Below are 18,434 nucleotides of genomic sequence, written 5' to 3' on the forward strand. Positions count from 1 at the left end.
GAAAAAACAGTAGTCAAAACTCAAAATACAGTATATACAATTATGTACACCAACTACACAAGTCCGGATAGTGCAACAATAATTGTCCGTGGACCACTGGGCCCAAAATGCATGGGCGAGGCCCACACTCGATACCAGACTTCAATCGGAGAGAACACTGCAGGGGCATCAGATCGAAATGAAACAGGCACCTCAGGGGGAATAGAAAGGGGGGCACCTCAGCCGGATGAGTGCACAACGCCACTGCTCCACGAGGGGGCTCCATGCCCACTGCTTTATCCTGGGGAGTGCAAAGCCACAGTCTCTCAAGTCTCTCCAGTGGGTGGTTTGCCCACTGCTGCATCCTGGGGAGTGCAAAGCAACAGTCTCTCAAGTCTCACCAGTGGATGGTTTGCCCACTGCTGCATCCTGGGGAGTGTAAAGCCACAGTTACTCAGGAGGATGCCTTTCTCCACTGGTTCTGGAGGGGGCTTTGTGCCCAGAGTGCTTCATCCTGCCAAGGACAGAGGTAGTGGATGCCTTTCTCCACTGGTTCTGGAGGAGGCTTTGTGCCCAGAGTGCTTCATCCTGCCTAGGACTGAGGTAGTGGATGTCTTTCTCCACTGGTTCTGGAGGGGGCTTTGTGCCCAGAGTGCTTCATCCTGCCAAGGACTGAGGTAGTGGATGTGATTCTCCACTGGTTCTGGAGGGGGCTTTGTGCCCAGAGTGCTTCATCCTGCCAAGGACTGAGGCAGTGGATGCCTTTCTCCACTGAAGGTGTTGCATCATGGAAGCTGCCCAGGCTCCTGGAACTGACCACCAGGCTTGGTCGACTGACCACTGGGGATGGCAGCCATGTCTGCGGTGTTGCCACTGGCTCAGGATGTCGCGGGGCCGCTGGCGGTGCTTGCGGCGGTGTCAGTAGCGGCGGTGCTGGTGGTGGCCTCTGTGGCATTGGTGCTGGTGGCGGCCTCTGTGGCATCGGTGCTGGCGGCGGACTCTTTGGCAGCGGTGCTGGCGGCAGCCTCTGTGGCAGCGGTGCTGGCGGCGGACTCTGTGGTGGCGGCGGACTCTGTGGTGGCGGTGCTGGTGGCAGACTCTGTGGCGGCAGTGCTGGTGGCGGGCCCTGTGGTGGCGGTGCTGGTGGCGGACTCTGTGGCGGCGGTGCTGGTGGCGGGCTCAGTGACTGCGGTGCTGGTGGCGGGCTCAGTGACTGCGGTGCTGATGGGGGTGCATGTGGCGGTGCAGGTGGCGGTCTTCTCCGCCGTATCTGTTGGCGTCGACGTGGCAAGAAGGTGTGACACTGGTCCCATAGTCGGTGCCACCATGCCCTCTCCTGACCTGCCCTTGATTTTCTGGCCCTTCCCCACCTTGGATGGTGGCGCAGCTGTCTTGCCACCATCCCCTTTTGTTTTCCCTGAGCCCTTGGTGGCAGGTGTTTTCGCCTTCTCCCTCCGGGTTGTGGGCAACTTTTTTACTTTTGCAGGTGGCGGAATGACCTTGCACTCGCTCCGTGGCACACTGGCTGCCCTGATGTTTGGCGCACTCCAAAAGCCCACTGTTGCTGGGACCACTGTGCCCGGTGATGTGGTGGCTGAGGTGCTGGGTTGGGACCTGGAAAGCCTGGCCCTAGGGGATGGGGGGGGTCGAAGGTGTAGGGAAGAGGTCAATGTTAGCCAGGATTTTTTTTTTTACACACACTGGGACGGGTAGATGGAGTGGGTTTGGGAGTGAAGGAAGAGGTAGTGGTTGTAGGAGGTGTACGATTGCTGAATTTGGGTGAAGGTGCATGGGCTGGAGGCTGTTGTGAGGTGGATGGCTGTTGGGTGGGTGTGTGCCTACGTTTGTGTACTATGGGAGGAGGGCTCACAGACACACTGGTAGAGGACACAGGGGATGTGTGAATGGTAGTGGGGTGGTGAGTGCACGTGAGCGGTGTGTGGTGATGGGCGTGCTGGTGATGGAGATAGTGGATGAAGAAGTAGTGCATGCAGGTGTGAGTGGAGAGGAGACAGGGAGGGAGGCGGATGTGGTGGAGAAGGGGGCCACAGTGGAGGCAGTGGATGTTGGTATGTCTGCTTGGGAATGATGCTTGTGTGAGTGCCTGTGGGGTGTGTGGTGCTTGTGTTTGCTTGAGCCACCCTTGTGTGATGAGGTGTGTGCATGCTGGTCTGATGGTGTGCTTGGGATAGGCTGAGGTACAGGGGATTGGGTCTGGGTGGAGGAAGTTGGAGGGGGAGGTTGGACACAGGGACAATGGCTGCCATTAGTGCTGAGGCCAGAACCTGAAATGCTCTCTGTTGGGCTGTCTGGCCAGAATGAATGCCCTCCAGGTATGCATTTGTTTGTTGCAAATGCCTCTCGACACCCTGGATGGCATTCAGAATGGTAGATTGCCCAACAGTGAGGGATCTCAGGAGGTCAATAGCCTCCTCACTGAGGTCAGCAGGGCTGACTGGGGCAGGGCCCGAGGTGGCTGGGGCGAAGGAGATGCCCACCCTCCTGGGTGAGCTGCCACGGGACACATGCTGAGGAGCTGCTGGGAGGGAGGTGCTGGTGGGGGGTGGCGGCTGTACCTGTTGATGCAGGGGGCACAGAGGGGCCCGCCACCGTAAGTGAGCTCCCATCAGAGGAGGAGTCGCTGTCGCTGATGTCACCTCCTGTCCCCGCCGTGGAGCTCCCCTCGCCCTCCGTCCCACTGGTGGCTTCAGACTCCGTTGTCTCGCCCTCCAGGGCCAAGTGGGATGCAGCTCCCTCCTGCTCTGGGGACACTGCTCCTCCGCCTGATGATGCTATTGCACACAAGAATAGGGAGACCACAAAAAGTGTGGGGGAAAGACAGAAGAAATACATGTTCAGTGCATGCAATACCACTACCGTTGGCGGACACTACAGACACAGCAGCCCTCTGCACTACGCCATGCACTTAGAGTTCCTAGATTATTCACAGGGCCATCGGGTACAAGGCCTGTGCCCGATTGCTGCACACATGGAAGTCACAGGAGCCTGACTAGGTGTAGATGGCTCTTACCACTGGTGGGGTGGGTGCCACATAGCCTGCCTCACAAAGGGTCCTTGCCTACAAAGTTCACCCTGGCCTAGGGTAACCCACTGCCTACCTCCCCCACCCAGAAACCTCATAATGCGCGCAGATTCAGATAGATGTGACGGTACTCACCCCCTTGTGGCTGCTGTGATGCCCTCAAGCGCCCATCCAACTATGCCACCACCAGGATCCGGTACATCAGGGGGGTCATGGTGCGACAGGCACCCCTCCCACGTTGGGAGGCCATTCCCAGCTAGGCCTCCGCCGTCTTCTTGCTCCAGTGGCGAATGTCCTCCCATCTTTTCTGGCAGTGGGTGATCCATCTGTGGCGGACTCCTAGGGTCCGGACGTCCTTGGCGATGGCACACCAAATATCCTTCTTCTGGTGGGCGTTGACCTAGAGGAATAGTACAGGGGAAAAGGAAAAACTTTAACTGTCTGGACCATCACAGTCATTGGCCCATGTTCCCACCCTTGCCCTGACACACATACACCCACCGTCCGCACATGCAGGCCTCAGTCCCTCCCCCATGTATCTTCCATTCACACCACTCCAAACAGACATTTCCCATGCAGCATGCTCACAGTGTACTCACCTGTTTGTCTGGAGGACCGTAGAGTAGCGTGTACTGGGGGAGGACCCCATCCACTAACTTCTCCAACTCCTCCGAAGTGAAGGCAGGGGCCCTTTCCCCAGACACATGAACCATCGTCGCTTCCAGACTGAGGTCACAGCAGCACTTGCAGTGTAGGTCCTCTCCTGTCGAAGGTCAGGTATCAAGTGAGTGAACAGACAGAAAATGGCGGTCACGTCCGCGGCGGTGCGTACCGTCACCGCCGGCGTACATCGTCATTGGCTCCTGGGACCCATAAGGTCCAATGTTAACCAATGCAGGATTGCGCTGCGGTCTTCGACCGCCTACCGTGACGGTGTAAAACGCCAGCGCAGTTACCTCATATCCCCTTGTCCCACCTTACAGGTCAGGCAGCCGCCATTTCAGAGGGCCACATGGCATTAATATTAACTGCGTCACACCTATCTAGGCCTTGCATACTCACAGTAACAGGCACATTGTGGATTTACAAATGTTTGCAAATGACATTTAGTAATACCTCAGTGTTGGCTGACTCTCTGGTCGCTGTTCGCCTCCATAGGGCTCGTCCGCTGGTGCAGGTGGTGAGATGGCGCCATCCTCCGGTGTACAGACCGCTGGTGGACCTGTCGATAATTGAAGAGAGACACGTAATAGTCACCTACAGACTTGATCATGCAACAATCCATGAACTGTGTGCCCAGTTGGAGCCAGACCTGATGTCAGCGGCCATTGCATCAGGGATGTCCCAGCCTATGGACTCAAACGTTTTGTCCAGAGTGTTGTCTGCCCTGGTTAAACACATGCGCAGCTACATTGTTTTCCCTCAGGTGGAGGATTTGCCTACAGTGAAAGGTGACTTCTATGCCCTGGGACATATCCCCAACATCATAGGTGCCATTGATGGGACACATGTGGCCTTGGTACCCCCCTGCAGGAGTGAACAGGTGTACAGAAACCGGAAGAACTACCATTCAATGAATGTGCAGATGGTGTATTTGGCCGACCAGTACATCTCCCATGTGAATGCCAAGTTTCCTGGCTCTGTGCATGACGCTTACATTCTGAGGAATAGCAGCATCCCTTATGTGACGGGGCAACTCCAGAGGCACCGTGTGTGGCTAATAGGTGAGGACAAGGACCCTATACCCTGTAAATAGTTGTCTGGGTCTGGGGTTGTCCCTAAGGGTTAGTGTGTGTCTAACAGTTGTCCCTCGACATTTGCAGGTGACTCTGGTTACCCCAACCTGTCATGGCTACTGACCCCAGTGAGAAATCCCAGGACAATGGCAGAGGAACGCTACAATGAGGCACATGGGCGAACTAGGAGAGTGATCAAAAGGACCTTCGGCCTCCTGAAGGCCAGGTTCCGGTGCCTCCATATGACAGGTGGTTCTCTCTACTACTCACCAAAGAAGGTGTGCCAGATCATCGTGGCCTGCTGTATGCTGCACAACCTGGCTTTGCGACGACAGGTGCCTTTTCTGCAGGAGGATGGTTCAGAAGGAGGTCTTGTGGCAGCTGTGGAGCCTGTGGACAGTGAAGAAGAGGAGGCAGAAGAAGAGGATATCGACAACAGAAACAACATTATCCAGCAATACTTCCAGTGAGACACAGTTAAGAATATGTCACTGCCTCACACCTCTCATACAGTTGTTAGACCTATCATATGTCTGTCACTTTCACCCAGTGTATGGACCTTGACTTGTCACTTTGCCTTTCCATTTCACAGATGTGGGTCCCACTGTGTGACCTCTGCTATATTACCTCATGGACTAGAGCTGTGTTACATTGGTATGTTGACAATACAATTGACATTGCTATATTCCATAGTTATTGCAAATACACATTTGTGAAAGCACAGACTGACTCCAGCTTGTTTTGTGACTCAAGGGTGTTTATTTCAGTGCAAAATAGTGGAGGGGGTTGTAAAATGGGCAGGGGTAATGGTGGAGGATTGTCCATGGCAGAGTCCAGTCTATTTGTTTCACAGGTGCATTGCCCAAAGGGGCATAGGAAGTGGAGCTAGGGCAGTTGATGGATGGACAGGGTGACGAAGTGGGACAGAAGGATGACATTCAGGGGGTCTCATTTCCTGGCGGGGGTCTTGGCATTGTTCTCTGTCTTTGTCCAGGATCTCAGGGACCGTTTGTGGGGTGGTTCTCCTTCTGCAGGGGGTGGGGTGCTGGTGTCGTGGTCCTGTGGCGGTGCCTCCTGTCCACTAGCACCGGCGGAGGTGGTGTTCTGTTCATCATCCAGGCTAGTGTCAAGGGCCCCTTATTGTGCCACAGTGTCCCTCCTTCAGCACCCCTACAATGGTGACCAGGGTGGTACTGATGGACTTAAGTTCCTCCCTGATCCCCAGATAGTGTTCCTCCTGCAGCCGCTGGGTCTCCTGAAACTTGGCCAGTACTGTTGCCATCGTCTCCTGGGAATGATGGTACGCTCCCATGATGTTGGAGAGGGCCTCGTGGAGAGTGGGTTCCCTGGGCCTGTCCTCTCCCTGTCGCACAGCAGTCCTCCCAGTTCCCCTGGTTTCCTGTGCCTCTGTCCCCTGAACCGTGTGCCCACTGCCACTGCCCCCAGGTCCCTGATTTTCTTGGGTAGGAGGGTTTGCCTGGGTTCTCTGTAGTGATGGACACACTGCTGCTTGACATGTCCTGGGGACAGGGGGATGGGCCCGCTGGGTGGGTGCTGTGCTGGTGTTTCCTGAGGGGGGAGGCTCTGTGGTGGCTTGTGCCAGTGTCAGGGGAACCGACTGTCCTGAGGTCCCAGATGGGCCGGGCTGGTCATCTTGATCCAGTTGGACAGAGCTGCTGTCATCACTGTGGGCCTCTTCTGTGGGGGGAGTGGACATGTCTGGAACCTCCTGTCCGGTGATGTTGGGTTGGGGTCCTGCAGGGGTGTAAAGGCATGATTATTGCATCTGTGTGTGCCATCGTGTGCAATGGGTGGGTGACCCTGAACTCCAGTGCTTGCATTCTTGTGTGGGACCTTGTGTGACAATTGGTTTGGGGTCTGTGTGGGTATCTGTAGTGGACATGCTTTGGTGTTGCATGCAGGGCTTGGTGTTGGGATGTGTGGGTTGTGATAGTGGGACATTTGTGAGGTGTTGGAGTGATGGGGATGAGGGTGGGGTATGTGATAGCATGCAGGTAGGGTGGGGGATGTAATAGTTAAGATTTGACTTACCAGAGTCCATTCCTCCTGCTACTCCTGTGAGGCCCTCAGGATGCAGTATAGCCAAGACCTGCTCCTCCCATGTTGTAAGTTGTGGGGGAGGAGGTGGGGGTCCGCTGCCAGTCCTCTGTCCTGCAATCTGGTTGTTTGAGACCATGGAATGCACCTTCCCCCGTAGGTCGTTCTATCTCTTCCTGATGTCATCCCTAGTTCTTGGATGCTGTCCCACTGCGTTGACCCTGTCTACGATTCTGCACCATAGCTCTATCTTCCTAGCTATGGAGGTGTGCTCTACCTGTGATAGCTGTAGCTCTACCTGGACGATTTCCTCCACCATGACCCTGAGCTCCTCCTCAGAGAACCTGGGGTGTCTTTGCGGTGCCGTGGTGTGGGTGATGTGTGAGGTGGTGTGTGTTGTGATGTGTGAGGGGATGTGTTTGTGTGTGTTGTCTGAGGTGCGTGGATGTTGTGGGGGTTTGTGGGTGTGTGTTTTGTATTGTATTGAGTGTGTGGGAGTGGTGTGTGTATGTGTATCAGGTGTGTGTATTTGGAATTGTCCAATGTGGTTGTGTTTTGTGTGTGTGTGTGTGTGTATTTTGAGCGCGGCAATGTGTACTGCCAATGGAATACCGCGGTTGAATGACCACCGCGTGGATTCATGGGTCGTGGTAGTGTGGGAGTATTCCTGTTGGCGTGACGGTGGAGGTTTTGTTATCGCCAGTTTATCACTGACCTTTGGTGTGGCGGACTTGTGTGGGTGTCTGGTTTTTGGCGGATTCCGGGCTGTGGGTCGTAATAGCTATAGCGGAATTCCGCCGCCGCAGCGGTGTGTTGGCGGTCTTCTGCACGGCGGTAAGCGGGATTTACCGCCAATGTTGTAGTGAGGGCCTATATCTCATTTTGATATGGTATATATAGAGGCAGCTTCCTACAGAAACCATAAGGTACTTCTACATAATATATTCCTTTCTCTTGCATTTAGATTGCAACAGTGCAATCATGGTTGAATACCTGTGTAGTATGCATATTTTATCTGTTATGTATGTTGTATAATTTGAACTTTCTATTAATTTGACACCTTGCTTCGCTCCCAGATATGCCCTCTAGGTTAGAGAGTTCATGATTTTCCCAATAAATTGTCTTGCAAGCTTGGACAGCTTTTCAAGTCGGTGAATTTATTTGATTTCCGCTGCACCCCTACCAATTTTTTTTTAAAGCTCACAAATAGTTTCTGAGATGAAATCAGACTACTGCAGGGAAATGGCAAGTTATATTAACTGTTCTAATAAGTGCACAATGATCCAGAAAATGTGGCTTTTATATTCGTCAGGTATTGCAGTGATCAAGGTGTTATGGCCATTATTGTCGTAGGTACTGTTATTAACCACTGTTGTCAAAGGCTGGCCAGTATTGGTGCAGTCACGGCTTGCTGTAAGAGGTGCCGGGGACATGTTACAAAATAAAGTAAATACGTTTAATGTTCATTTTGTGCTAGCGAATGGGGCTTTAACTGCAGGCGTGTATCACAAGCCCATCAAAACCGTGATAAACACAAACATCCAAAAGTGTTACCAACACCTGGGGTGGAAATACAACTTCCAATGTATTTACAACATTTACTCTCTAAATTTGGTTTCACATTGAACCCCGTAGCCAATGTTAACCAACGGATTCTCTCTGGCACCTTTGCTGCTTATTGAGCTTACTCTGTATTTACTATGGTCTAAATAATGGGAACGACATACCAGAGCAATGATTCTACTGTATCTTACTTAATGTGATGCTTCTGGCTCTCTGTTCTGTTATCGGGGCAGCACTGGGTGCAGTTCAGGATAGTTCAGATCCCTGGTAGCTGAGTGGCCCAACCCAAGTATCAGAAATGTTCCAAAAAAAACCTCAACTCAGAATTCAACAGTGGCCCCAAACAACTGCTCCTGAGGCTCATACAAAAAAAGTGGAGTCTTACAAAACGTTGTGTGTGTTTTATTTTGGTTACTTGGACTGCCAGGCTTCCCGTAGTCGGAAAAAGGAAGACAGTTCAAGAGCAGTGGGACAAAAAAATTTAAAGTGTGGGACATAGGCTAGAGTGGGATGGCATACGAAAAATGTTCTCCCCGGGTAGTACAGAAACTAGAACCAGCCTCATGTGTAAAAAAAATAAAAAAATAAAATAAAAAAAACTTTACATTGGCTAGAGTTTTGGTAGGGACGTATTTTGCAGGCGTGAAAGGTTGTGCCTTACTGCCCTATAATTATGCTCTGATGATTAGGGCATTCACAAAGGGCACTCTCATCTGGAGTAAGAATGAGTACTGACTCCTCAAACAATGTTATTTGATGCCTGGCAGTGTAGGCAGTGGAATTAATAGTCCTGGACACAGGCCTTTTCACCTGCACTTGTGTGTGGGGCGGTCTTCTTGCTCTTAACACTTTAAAGGTCTATTCAGTTCCATGACTGTTATAAATTTACTATGTGTAAAGATGTATAGTACACTCATTTACGTATGTATTTGCGTGTTGTGATCACTGATTTGCTGTTCACAGATGGACTGGTGAGTACTGGATTCCATAGAATCCCACATGTGCACATGTTGGGTAAAGCTGCAGTTTAGCCTAACCCTAATTTAACCAGTTCTCGGTAGGGACTGATGTCCTGGGTGATGTCAGTCCTGTGGGTGCTCCTACCATTGGAAAATATTGATTGTGGCTGGTAAATCACGTTGTAGACCCCTAATGTTTATGCACCCGTGAGACAAGAGAGTGGACGCTGCCCCTCTGTTTTCATCTGCCCCATTAAAAAACAAATCGACCAGGCGTGTCATGGGGGAAACTGGGCACAAGTGACCAGACACTGGTTCGACAGGACAGCAGCCACTAGGAGCACCTAGACTTTAGATTAAGTGGATGAGATCCCATTTGTTTAGGTGGTGTTTATTTTTGGACTTTGCATGTCTGAGAGTGGCACTTTTCAGTCAGTGCTAAGATTATTTTTGGAGATGACACCTTTTATTGGATGCTTTCTGGTATTAGAGTGGTAAAAGAGAACATATGGTGGTGCAGAGTTCCCATATCTGTAACTTTTGCTCACATTCTGAGCTCTTTGGCAGGAGTTTAGCCTCTGTTAAGAGTTAAAAGAACTGAAAGTGCTTCTCGTTATCCGTTTATCACTTGGCACCCCTCGGTTGAAAACAACGTTATTTACTGCTATCGGTCTATAATTCTTGTTGTAAATAAGGTAGTTTTGTAAAATAGTTACTTGTAGTAGTTATCTATTTTAAGTGTCATAATGTTGGATAGTCACAGTTATAACAGTTGTAAAATGTATTAAGTATATAATACAGACCCTAGAGTGGTATGCTCTTCTTCCCTTTGGGAACGTGGAACATGGTACATTCGGAACTGTTGGAGACTGAAGGGTGTGATAGAATGTTGGGATGAGGTGAAGACGAGGAGCTGAGAGAAGTGGTGAGAGGAGCTCTGAGGGAAGAGTATACAAGAAGGCTGTAAGAAGGGCTGAACAGTAGAGATGAAAATAAAGTCTGGAACTGGAAGATAAGTACTGTGTGTTGGACTTTATAATAATTCTCTATGTTATGCGAGGCTGTCATAGAGAGCCTCTAACTTTTTATTTCAGTTCCTAAAACTGATAACTCACTGCGATGATATATCAACTGTTGATAACAAAACTCTTTATCCACTGTTGATATGCCATAAAGGTCTTCCAGGCCTAGCTGGCAGGGCTCTCTGGGGCTCTGTCAGCACAACGCTTCTTGTCTGCTCAGAATGAAAGTAGAAAGCACATCTGGTGGAGGGGGTTGTGGTGATGCAGGGAAGGCGCTAGGGCTGCTCCAGGATGGAAGGTAAGGTATTTTTGTTGTAACTTTTTTTTGGTTTACCTTTCAGACGGGGGTACATTACAGGAGCCATATTCTATATGGCACCCCATTACACCTCTACCACTGCACAGCAGTTGAAAGCAGGGGCAGATGATTTTGGGGGCCATACATAACATAAAATTATAGATGGGTAAGAAATTAATTTCGGGGATGTTTTTCACCTCTGCATTGAGTGATGGTAGGGACAAGTCAAGCTTTCACTCTCGTTGTCTCTCTTATGTCACTTAGGACCCCTCGATGAAAAACATCCGCTTAATTCATTGTTACCCAACTATAATTATATATATTTACCTTGGATCCAGTCAATTATTCTAGTTAATGTTACTGTGCTGTTGCGCGCCTAAATAGAACTTGTGCCCATAAGTCTTTTGAGGGTCAATAGCTAAGGTTGCTGCCTGGCTTTGTGTTCAGTAACATAGTTGACACTCTGTTGAACATTTCAGCGAGTCATCCTGAACTAATCTGTCTTCTGTTTATCTGTGTTTTTGGATAACTTACGGAATAGGATTCACAGTTAGGTCATTCTGTCCCTGGAACCATTGCACTTTCAGCTAGTTTGGGTTTTAAGTATGTTCAACAAGTTAGCACCCTCTTTTTGTCAAAATTATATTATTTAATTTTGTTAATATGTTTGAACATTACGTCGATCCACAGTGTCACACTTACCTTCATATACATTGGAATTGTTTCTCATTTATTCTAGAGAATGTGTTAGTGAGCACTTTAAGACATAAGGAAATTAAGTTGTATTAAATATGTTGAACTGTATTGAATTGATGTGTTTTCCCTAATGACATTGAGCCCAGACAGGAAGAGACAGCTGCACTTAAAGCCAGAATTTATATTTTCTCTTTTGCTGTGTCATGTTGTTAGTGGAGGAATGATCTGCCTAATAGAGGTCGGTTGCCTGTGCACAGTGACTTCTAAACTGCTGCATGTCCATAAAGCGTGTGTGTTCTTCGCAGGCAGCATGGAGTGGGTGAAGTACCAGGATGCGGAATATGAATTTTTTGAGCATCATTCTACCTGGCCCCAAGCCCAGCGCATCTGCACCTGGTTCCATGCTGATCTCGTGTCGGTTCATAACCAAGCTGAGTTGGACTTCCTGAGCCAAAACCTCCAAAAGGTAGGAGGATGTTTACAGGGCCTTTAGAACATGACAATGACTGTTGTGGGCCATCGCCTCACTGTTTTTCTGGGAAGACCTGGGAGTTGGAAATGTGATAAAACAAGGGCTGGGCCTTGTTGCTTTGATTCTGAAGGGTCTGTGGACCACTTTTTGTACTTAAAACAGGCAGTCAGTGAGGCAGGTGTAGTGTAAATTGTTCAAGCTCCCAAATCCAGGAAATTCTGACTTTGAAGCAAGGTATTTTTTTGCCCAACCACATGCACGTTTTTGTTACGTTCAGTCTTCAAAACTGAATCCTAGGAGTGACCATGTATATTCATACTGTAGTTACTTGCTTACGTTTGTATGTCAGGTTGGGTAAAGATGTGTATTTTTCAACATTATCCTGGTAAAATGTGATTGCTAGGCAGGTCAGATACTATCCACCTTACATAGTAAGTGTGTACAGGCATCTGCAGCCCTGGAAACTCTCAAAAGAACATTTTCATCAGGCAGCATGTTGCACTTCTATTTTTTTGCAGTGTTATAAATAGATGAATGTGGGGCTGATCCAATGTTTTGGATTTTAGTCCTAACGTATTGACACCTAAATGATCGGTGTGGGCAATACACCTGCCCCATCCCAACATCATTACTAAAGTGCTTTGAGTACATGAACTCTACTTGTTAGTGTTACATCCTGTCTCTTCCATTGCCAGACCTTGTACTAAAATGTTGATTGCTGGATTGGGCCAAGCGTCCTTCAGCTCCAAATGTCATCACCTGATGCACCTGTAGTTGTTGCTACGGCATGTGGGGAGAAGAATCTGACACTGTGAACAGGCTGGATAAAATACATCTGCTAGAGTGATACTGTGGCTTATAGAGAATCCCTGGAATGACATTGATGTCCTACAACGTGTCTTTATTCATTGTGGGGCTACTTGTACCCGTTTCTTCTGTGTTTCTGGACAAGAGTCCTGCTGAAAAGTGCTGACAATCTATTAGCAGAATACTAGCGTTCTTCTTAGAAGTGCCCTATGAAAGAAATTGTGTTCTGAAGCGCTGCTAAGAATAGCCAATATTATCAAAATAAGGTATTTATTTCATTTAATGATGATGCTTATACAACAAAATTAATTGTCTCGAAGCACCCGGCTTTTCTCAATTAGAATAAAAACACTGCCAACAAGTTATAGTTTGTCAAAAGCTGAAATTGCTGCAGATTACTGCTATAGATGAAACACAAATATTCTAATTGCATTCCTGATATTTACAAGCTGGTCTCGTTTTCAATATCTTCTGGCAGAGAGTTCTGTTTTTTGAAGCAAAGAACTGTATGTCTGCGGTCCCTTTTCCAACGCAGTGTCCTCTTTTGATCTTCATAAAAAAGCATCAAAAGGTGGTATGTAGTAGTAAAAGATCTTCAGTGACATTGAATCAGGGAGAACATAGATTAATCACTGGAAATGTCCTATATTTCTATGGACAAAGCGATTATTTTGTTCTATTCATATAGCATAATGTCCCACACCTCAATATAATAGCCCTGAAATTAGAATTAATCATGTAAGATTTCAAATCAACATTACATACAAAACAGACAATATTACAAAACAAACAACATGTCAGACTCCTCGCTGCACTGATTAAATGTGGCGGAAACCACCTGACTTGAGTCTTCCAAAATATTTCTCACAATGTGGCTGTAAGTCTCTTTTTTAAAATACAGTCCACCCGAGTAGTTCAACAAAGAAACACACAATGAGGACACTCCCATCCTCAATTATTAAGTGGGAGTCCAGTGAATGCTTTACGCTTTTTTCTGAGTCAAAAACACTCCTCCAGCGAAGATGTCAACACGTTTCGCCCCCTGTCAAGTATGGGCCTCCTCAGGACAGTGAAAGAAATAAGCACCTAGTAAATAAACAAGCAAAAAAAATGCCTCAACAATCCATTGTCCCTACATTTGTCTCAAATTTTTTAATGGAGTCTAACAACACACCCAAATTCCTTAGCCTTTTTTGAAACAGTGGAAGACAACCTAAATGGTTTTGAAGGCAGAGAGAGGTTAATAGTGGTCTACCTCCTATGATCGTAACCCTTAATTAAAATTCAGTTTTGCCTTACGTAGTCGTAGTTCTCTATTTTTCATCCAGGTGACTGCTTCCTCAAGACTTCTTTTCCAACAGGTCTAGCTGTGTTTTAGAATGAGTTCAAAGCCATTTTCCAAGTGCCAGCTAATTGCTTTCATAACAAAGCCCACAGGAGAGTGAAGAATATTGATATGAAAAGAATATGAGGTCCACAAGGACATAATGGTGACCTCAGCAATTGGTGAAAATTGCAACAAAGATGCAACCCACCAAAGGGTGGACTATACTATTACGTTCAACACATTCACTATAAGTAATTTTAACAGTCTGTGTCGTCCCGTACTGCATATTACATAATGCATCAAATTGATGAGCTGAACACTTTGAAAAGCTTTAGTTTTATTTTTCAATTCAGGTCGCATCAATCAAATATGTAATGGTTTGCACCACATAAATTGTGCTAAATTATTACTTGAATGAAACTAGAGACTAAGAAATAAGGAAATGTAAAACATCTTTCAACATGCACCTGCACAATCAATCCACCAGATGATGTACCTTTTTTCGGTATAAGTGGATATCAACAACCAAGTATGACTGTTTTGGCGTGATCGAGACCTGTTGGTTGAAATGCATAGCTGTTTTTGTATTGTTTCCATTCACATTTGTACAATAAGTATATAGCACTGCTCCTTGTATGCAGGTCCAGGGTTTATTTCAAACATGAGATTGCATTATTATGGGTGGAGGGTATGCCTGAGGGCAAAGCACTGAAAAGAAAGTTCAAATGCAAGTGCTGTTGAGAAGTTTAGAAGCTCACATGCCAGGGGAGGCATGTGATATATATTTATCTATCTTCGTAGCATGGGCTGCTGTAGATACACATGCTTAGCATACTCCTGCCATTTACTGTTAGGATTGGGATCTGCACGTTGGTTTTCTTCAAAGAAGTCTCTCCAGTGAGGGGAATGCTGTAACTCCTCTTCTTGATGTACATTGTTCATGGGCAGTGACTCCCTGTTAGACTGCGATTTTCCGCCATCAGGTTTGGACGTGGACCAAGCGGGCTCCAAGAACAGTTTTTCTTCACATTTTCTTCAGGCCCCGTCGGTGTTTCTCTCTACCTACTACATTGGATTCATTCACGCTTGGTTATTACTTTTGTTTTCAAAGTGCACAGGCTTGGTCACCCTGAGGACCACTGTCATCTGAAATCTTTGAGGGCCTAGTCCCCTTCAGAGGCTAAGCACCTTTTTCAACCCACCGTCACCTGAGGACGTGGCATGGGTGATGAAACGCACACCGTTCTAAAATTGCAGTTGATGCCACGCTAAGTATCCCAGGATGCGCCACCACGAGGTGTGTAACCTCTGCCTATCCCCTGGCCATGATGATGCTAGCTGCTTCTTGTACTTTGCCTTCATCTCCAAAAAGACATTTTGAGACTGGAGGAAGCACCCCTGGGGACACAGCACCATTCAGCATCAAGACCTTTCAGGCCCTCTAGACATCTTTTGAGAGGAAGAGCCGCTCAGCACATAACAGAAGGATTCTGGCCCATCCTGGCTCCCACACTAGTGCAACTGGTACCCAGTCCAGAACCTCTGTCCTAAAGTCAATTTGAGGGAAATCAGTGTGATGATGCCAGTGACTCATGAGAAACCCAAGACCCATAAGAGGCACGCTGTGGCAGGGCAGAGCACTGCCACCAAGAGAGTGGGCATTGAGCCCTAAGTACGGCAGTCGAAGTGAGGCCAGCCATAGGTCCCTGCCTCATTCATGCTCCAGCTGCACCAATAAAAGGCTCCAGAACCTACCAAGTTCCCAGTCACAGGCATCAACCCCCCAAAAAAGGTCAGAACTGAGGTCTCCAACCGCGCTGCGCTCAAACGTGCATCAGTGACAAAGTCTTCTTTACCTCTGAAACCCTCATCAGTGCTCTAGCCTTCTTCAGGACCATCATTGTGTTTGAAGTCTTTTTTGGATTAAGAGTCCTTCATTGGTAACAAAGCCACTGTCTACCCTGAAACCATTGGGGCTCCCAAGGCAAAGGAAGCCTAGAAACCTGCATCCGTGCTATGAAAGAAGACATCAACGTGTCTATCTTGGAAAGGCTACAAGTGTTTGGTGCTCTTTATTCACCCAGCCAAACTGCTTCCTCCAGCTCCACCATTACCCTCTGAGCCTATGCCTTGCAAGAGTAGATTTGCTTTTGAGGAAGAGCCTGCTTCCCCAGATTCTGCATCCAAGATGCTGAGGGACACAGCCATCAGTCCTGCCCACTCCCACACACTCCCTCCTCTCCACCCCAACTTCCTCATCCAGCACCATGGCCATATACCCCTCCACTGCTGCCTGCACCAAAGGGGTCCCTCTTCCCAGGTTCACCGCAAAGTAGCCCTTATGGCACATATGACTAATGATCCGCCATAAGGCCAGGGTCCTGCTGATGACCTCTGGTGCAATTATAATGTGGATCCCCCAGGCAACCTGATCTAGACCATTATCCAGTAAGGGCCTCTGTCTCTAATCATACCATACCATATCATGCGGGCATACAGCGAGGGTGTCCTATCTTCTAGTGGGTATGCACATCATTAAAGAAAAGGAGGATCTTCTTACGGAGTTGCTCTCTAAATTAGAGTTCTCAGTCCATTTCCAGGCCAGGCAGATCCCACCAGATTCTCTGTTATTCCACACTGCCCCCAAGTGTGCCTCCGCCCAATCCAGAGGTGATGCTCCTTCTCCAGACAAGAAGATTAAAATAATAGATGCAGCGGGCAAGAAGATGGTGGAGGAGCAGCTACTCATTGGCAGACAGCCAATTCTCTTTCTCTCCCATCCAGAAATGACAGGGCACAATGGGAGGAGATGGTGGGGTCCTATAAGCTCCTCCTGGAGTAATTCAGGAAGAGGGACATAGAAATAGTGTGTAAGGGCAATATCATCTCCAACATCCTTTGCAGGTTGGATGCAGCCGACACAGCCTTCATGGGCATCACCACTAGTGTAATGTTTAAGTGCCATGCTTGGCCATGTATCCTCGGACTTAAGACCAAAGTACAGCACCATCTCCTCAACCTTGTGTTTGATGAGGAGCAGAGGAACACCTGTTCAGACCACAGTTGATGAAATGCTCAAAAATATAAATACAAAAAGAACAGATGATGAATGGAATGCAGAGCAAATCAAACATTCACCCCTAGTCACAAAGATCTGGGTTGAATCCATCTTTTTTTTTTGTTGCTCACCACGCCACCCCAGTTTGGACCCAGCCATAGGCAAATCAGTCTTGAACCTGTTCCTAATGGGAACAGACCAGACCAAACTGCCAAGCCAGGTCCTCCCTGGACTGGAAACAAGCATCCTAGGACCGGTTTCAGGGTATGTAGGAAGTTGGCTCTGTATGCACTATTTCAAAGTAAGGAATAGTATGCACAGAGTCCAAGGGTTCCCCTTAGAGGTAAGATAGTGGCAAAAAGAGATAATACTAATGCTCTATTTTGTGGTAGTGTGGTCGAGCAGTAGGCTTATCAAAGGAGTAGTGTTAAGCATTTGTTGTACATACACAAGCAATAAATGAGGAACACACACTCAAAGACAATTCCAGGCCAATAGGTTTTTGTATTGAAAAATATATTTTCTTAGTTTATTTTAAGAACCACAGGTTCAAGATTTACATGTAATACTTCAAATGAAAGGTATTGCAGGTAGGTACTTTAGGAACTTTGAATTAGCAAAATAGCATATACAGTTTTCACATAAATCACATATAGCTATTTTAAAACTAGACACACTGCAATTTTCAACAATTCCTGGGGGGAGTAAGAGTTTGTTAGTTTTTGCAGGTAAGTAAACCACCTACGGGGTTCAAGTTTGGGTCCAAGGTAGCCCACCGTTGGGGGTTCAGAGCAACCCCAAAGTTACCACACCAGCAGCTCAGGGCCGGTCAGGTGCAGAGGTCAAAGTGGAGCCCAAAACGCATAGGCTTCAATGGAGAAGGGGGTGCCCCGGTTCCAGTCTACCAGCAGGTAAGTACCCGCGTCTTTGGAGGCCAGACCAGGGGGGTTTTGTAGGGCACCGGGGGGGACACAAGTCCACACAGAAAGTACACCCTCAGCAGCACGGGGCGGCCGGGTGCAGTGTGCAAACACGCGTCGGGTTTCAATAGGATTCAATGGGAGACCAAAGGGTCTCTTCAGCGATGCAGGCAGGCAAGGGGGGGCTCCTCGGGGTAGCCACCACCTGGGCAAGGGAGAGGGCCACCTGGGGGTCGCTCCTGCACTGAAGGTCGGATCCTTCAGGCCCTGGGGGCTGCGGGTGCAGAGTCTTTGCCAGGCATCGGATCTTAGAAGCAGGCAGTCGCGGCCAGGGGGAGCCTCGGGATTCCCTCTGCAGGCGTCACTGTGGGGACTCGGGGGGGGCAACTCTGGCTACTCACGGTCTCGCAGTCGCCGGGGAGTCCTCCCTGAAGTGATTGTTCTCCACAAGTCGAGCCGGGGGCATTGGGTGCAGAGTAGCAAGTCTCACGCTTCC

The 18,434-nt window shown here is 48.4% G+C and overlaps 1 protein-coding gene across 2 annotated transcripts in view; it reads left to right on the top strand.

The window, feature by feature from the left end:
* Window positions 1-18,434, top strand: part of MRC2 (mannose receptor C-type 2) — a 761,492-nt gene that overhangs the window by 529,689 nt on the left and 213,369 nt on the right. For both annotated transcript variants that reach the window (XM_069237988.1, XM_069237989.1), the window contains exon 17: window positions 11,660-11,820. In XM_069237988.1, coding sequence (XP_069094089.1) covers window positions 11,660-11,820 — 161 coding nt within the window. The remainder of the gene's footprint in view (window positions 1-11,659; window positions 11,821-18,434) is intronic.

The sequence above is a fragment of the Pleurodeles waltl genome, chromosome 6, assembly GCF_031143425.1.
Source record: "Pleurodeles waltl isolate 20211129_DDA chromosome 6, aPleWal1.hap1.20221129, whole genome shotgun sequence".
Lineage (NCBI taxonomy): Eukaryota > Metazoa > Chordata > Amphibia > Caudata > Salamandridae > Pleurodeles > Pleurodeles waltl.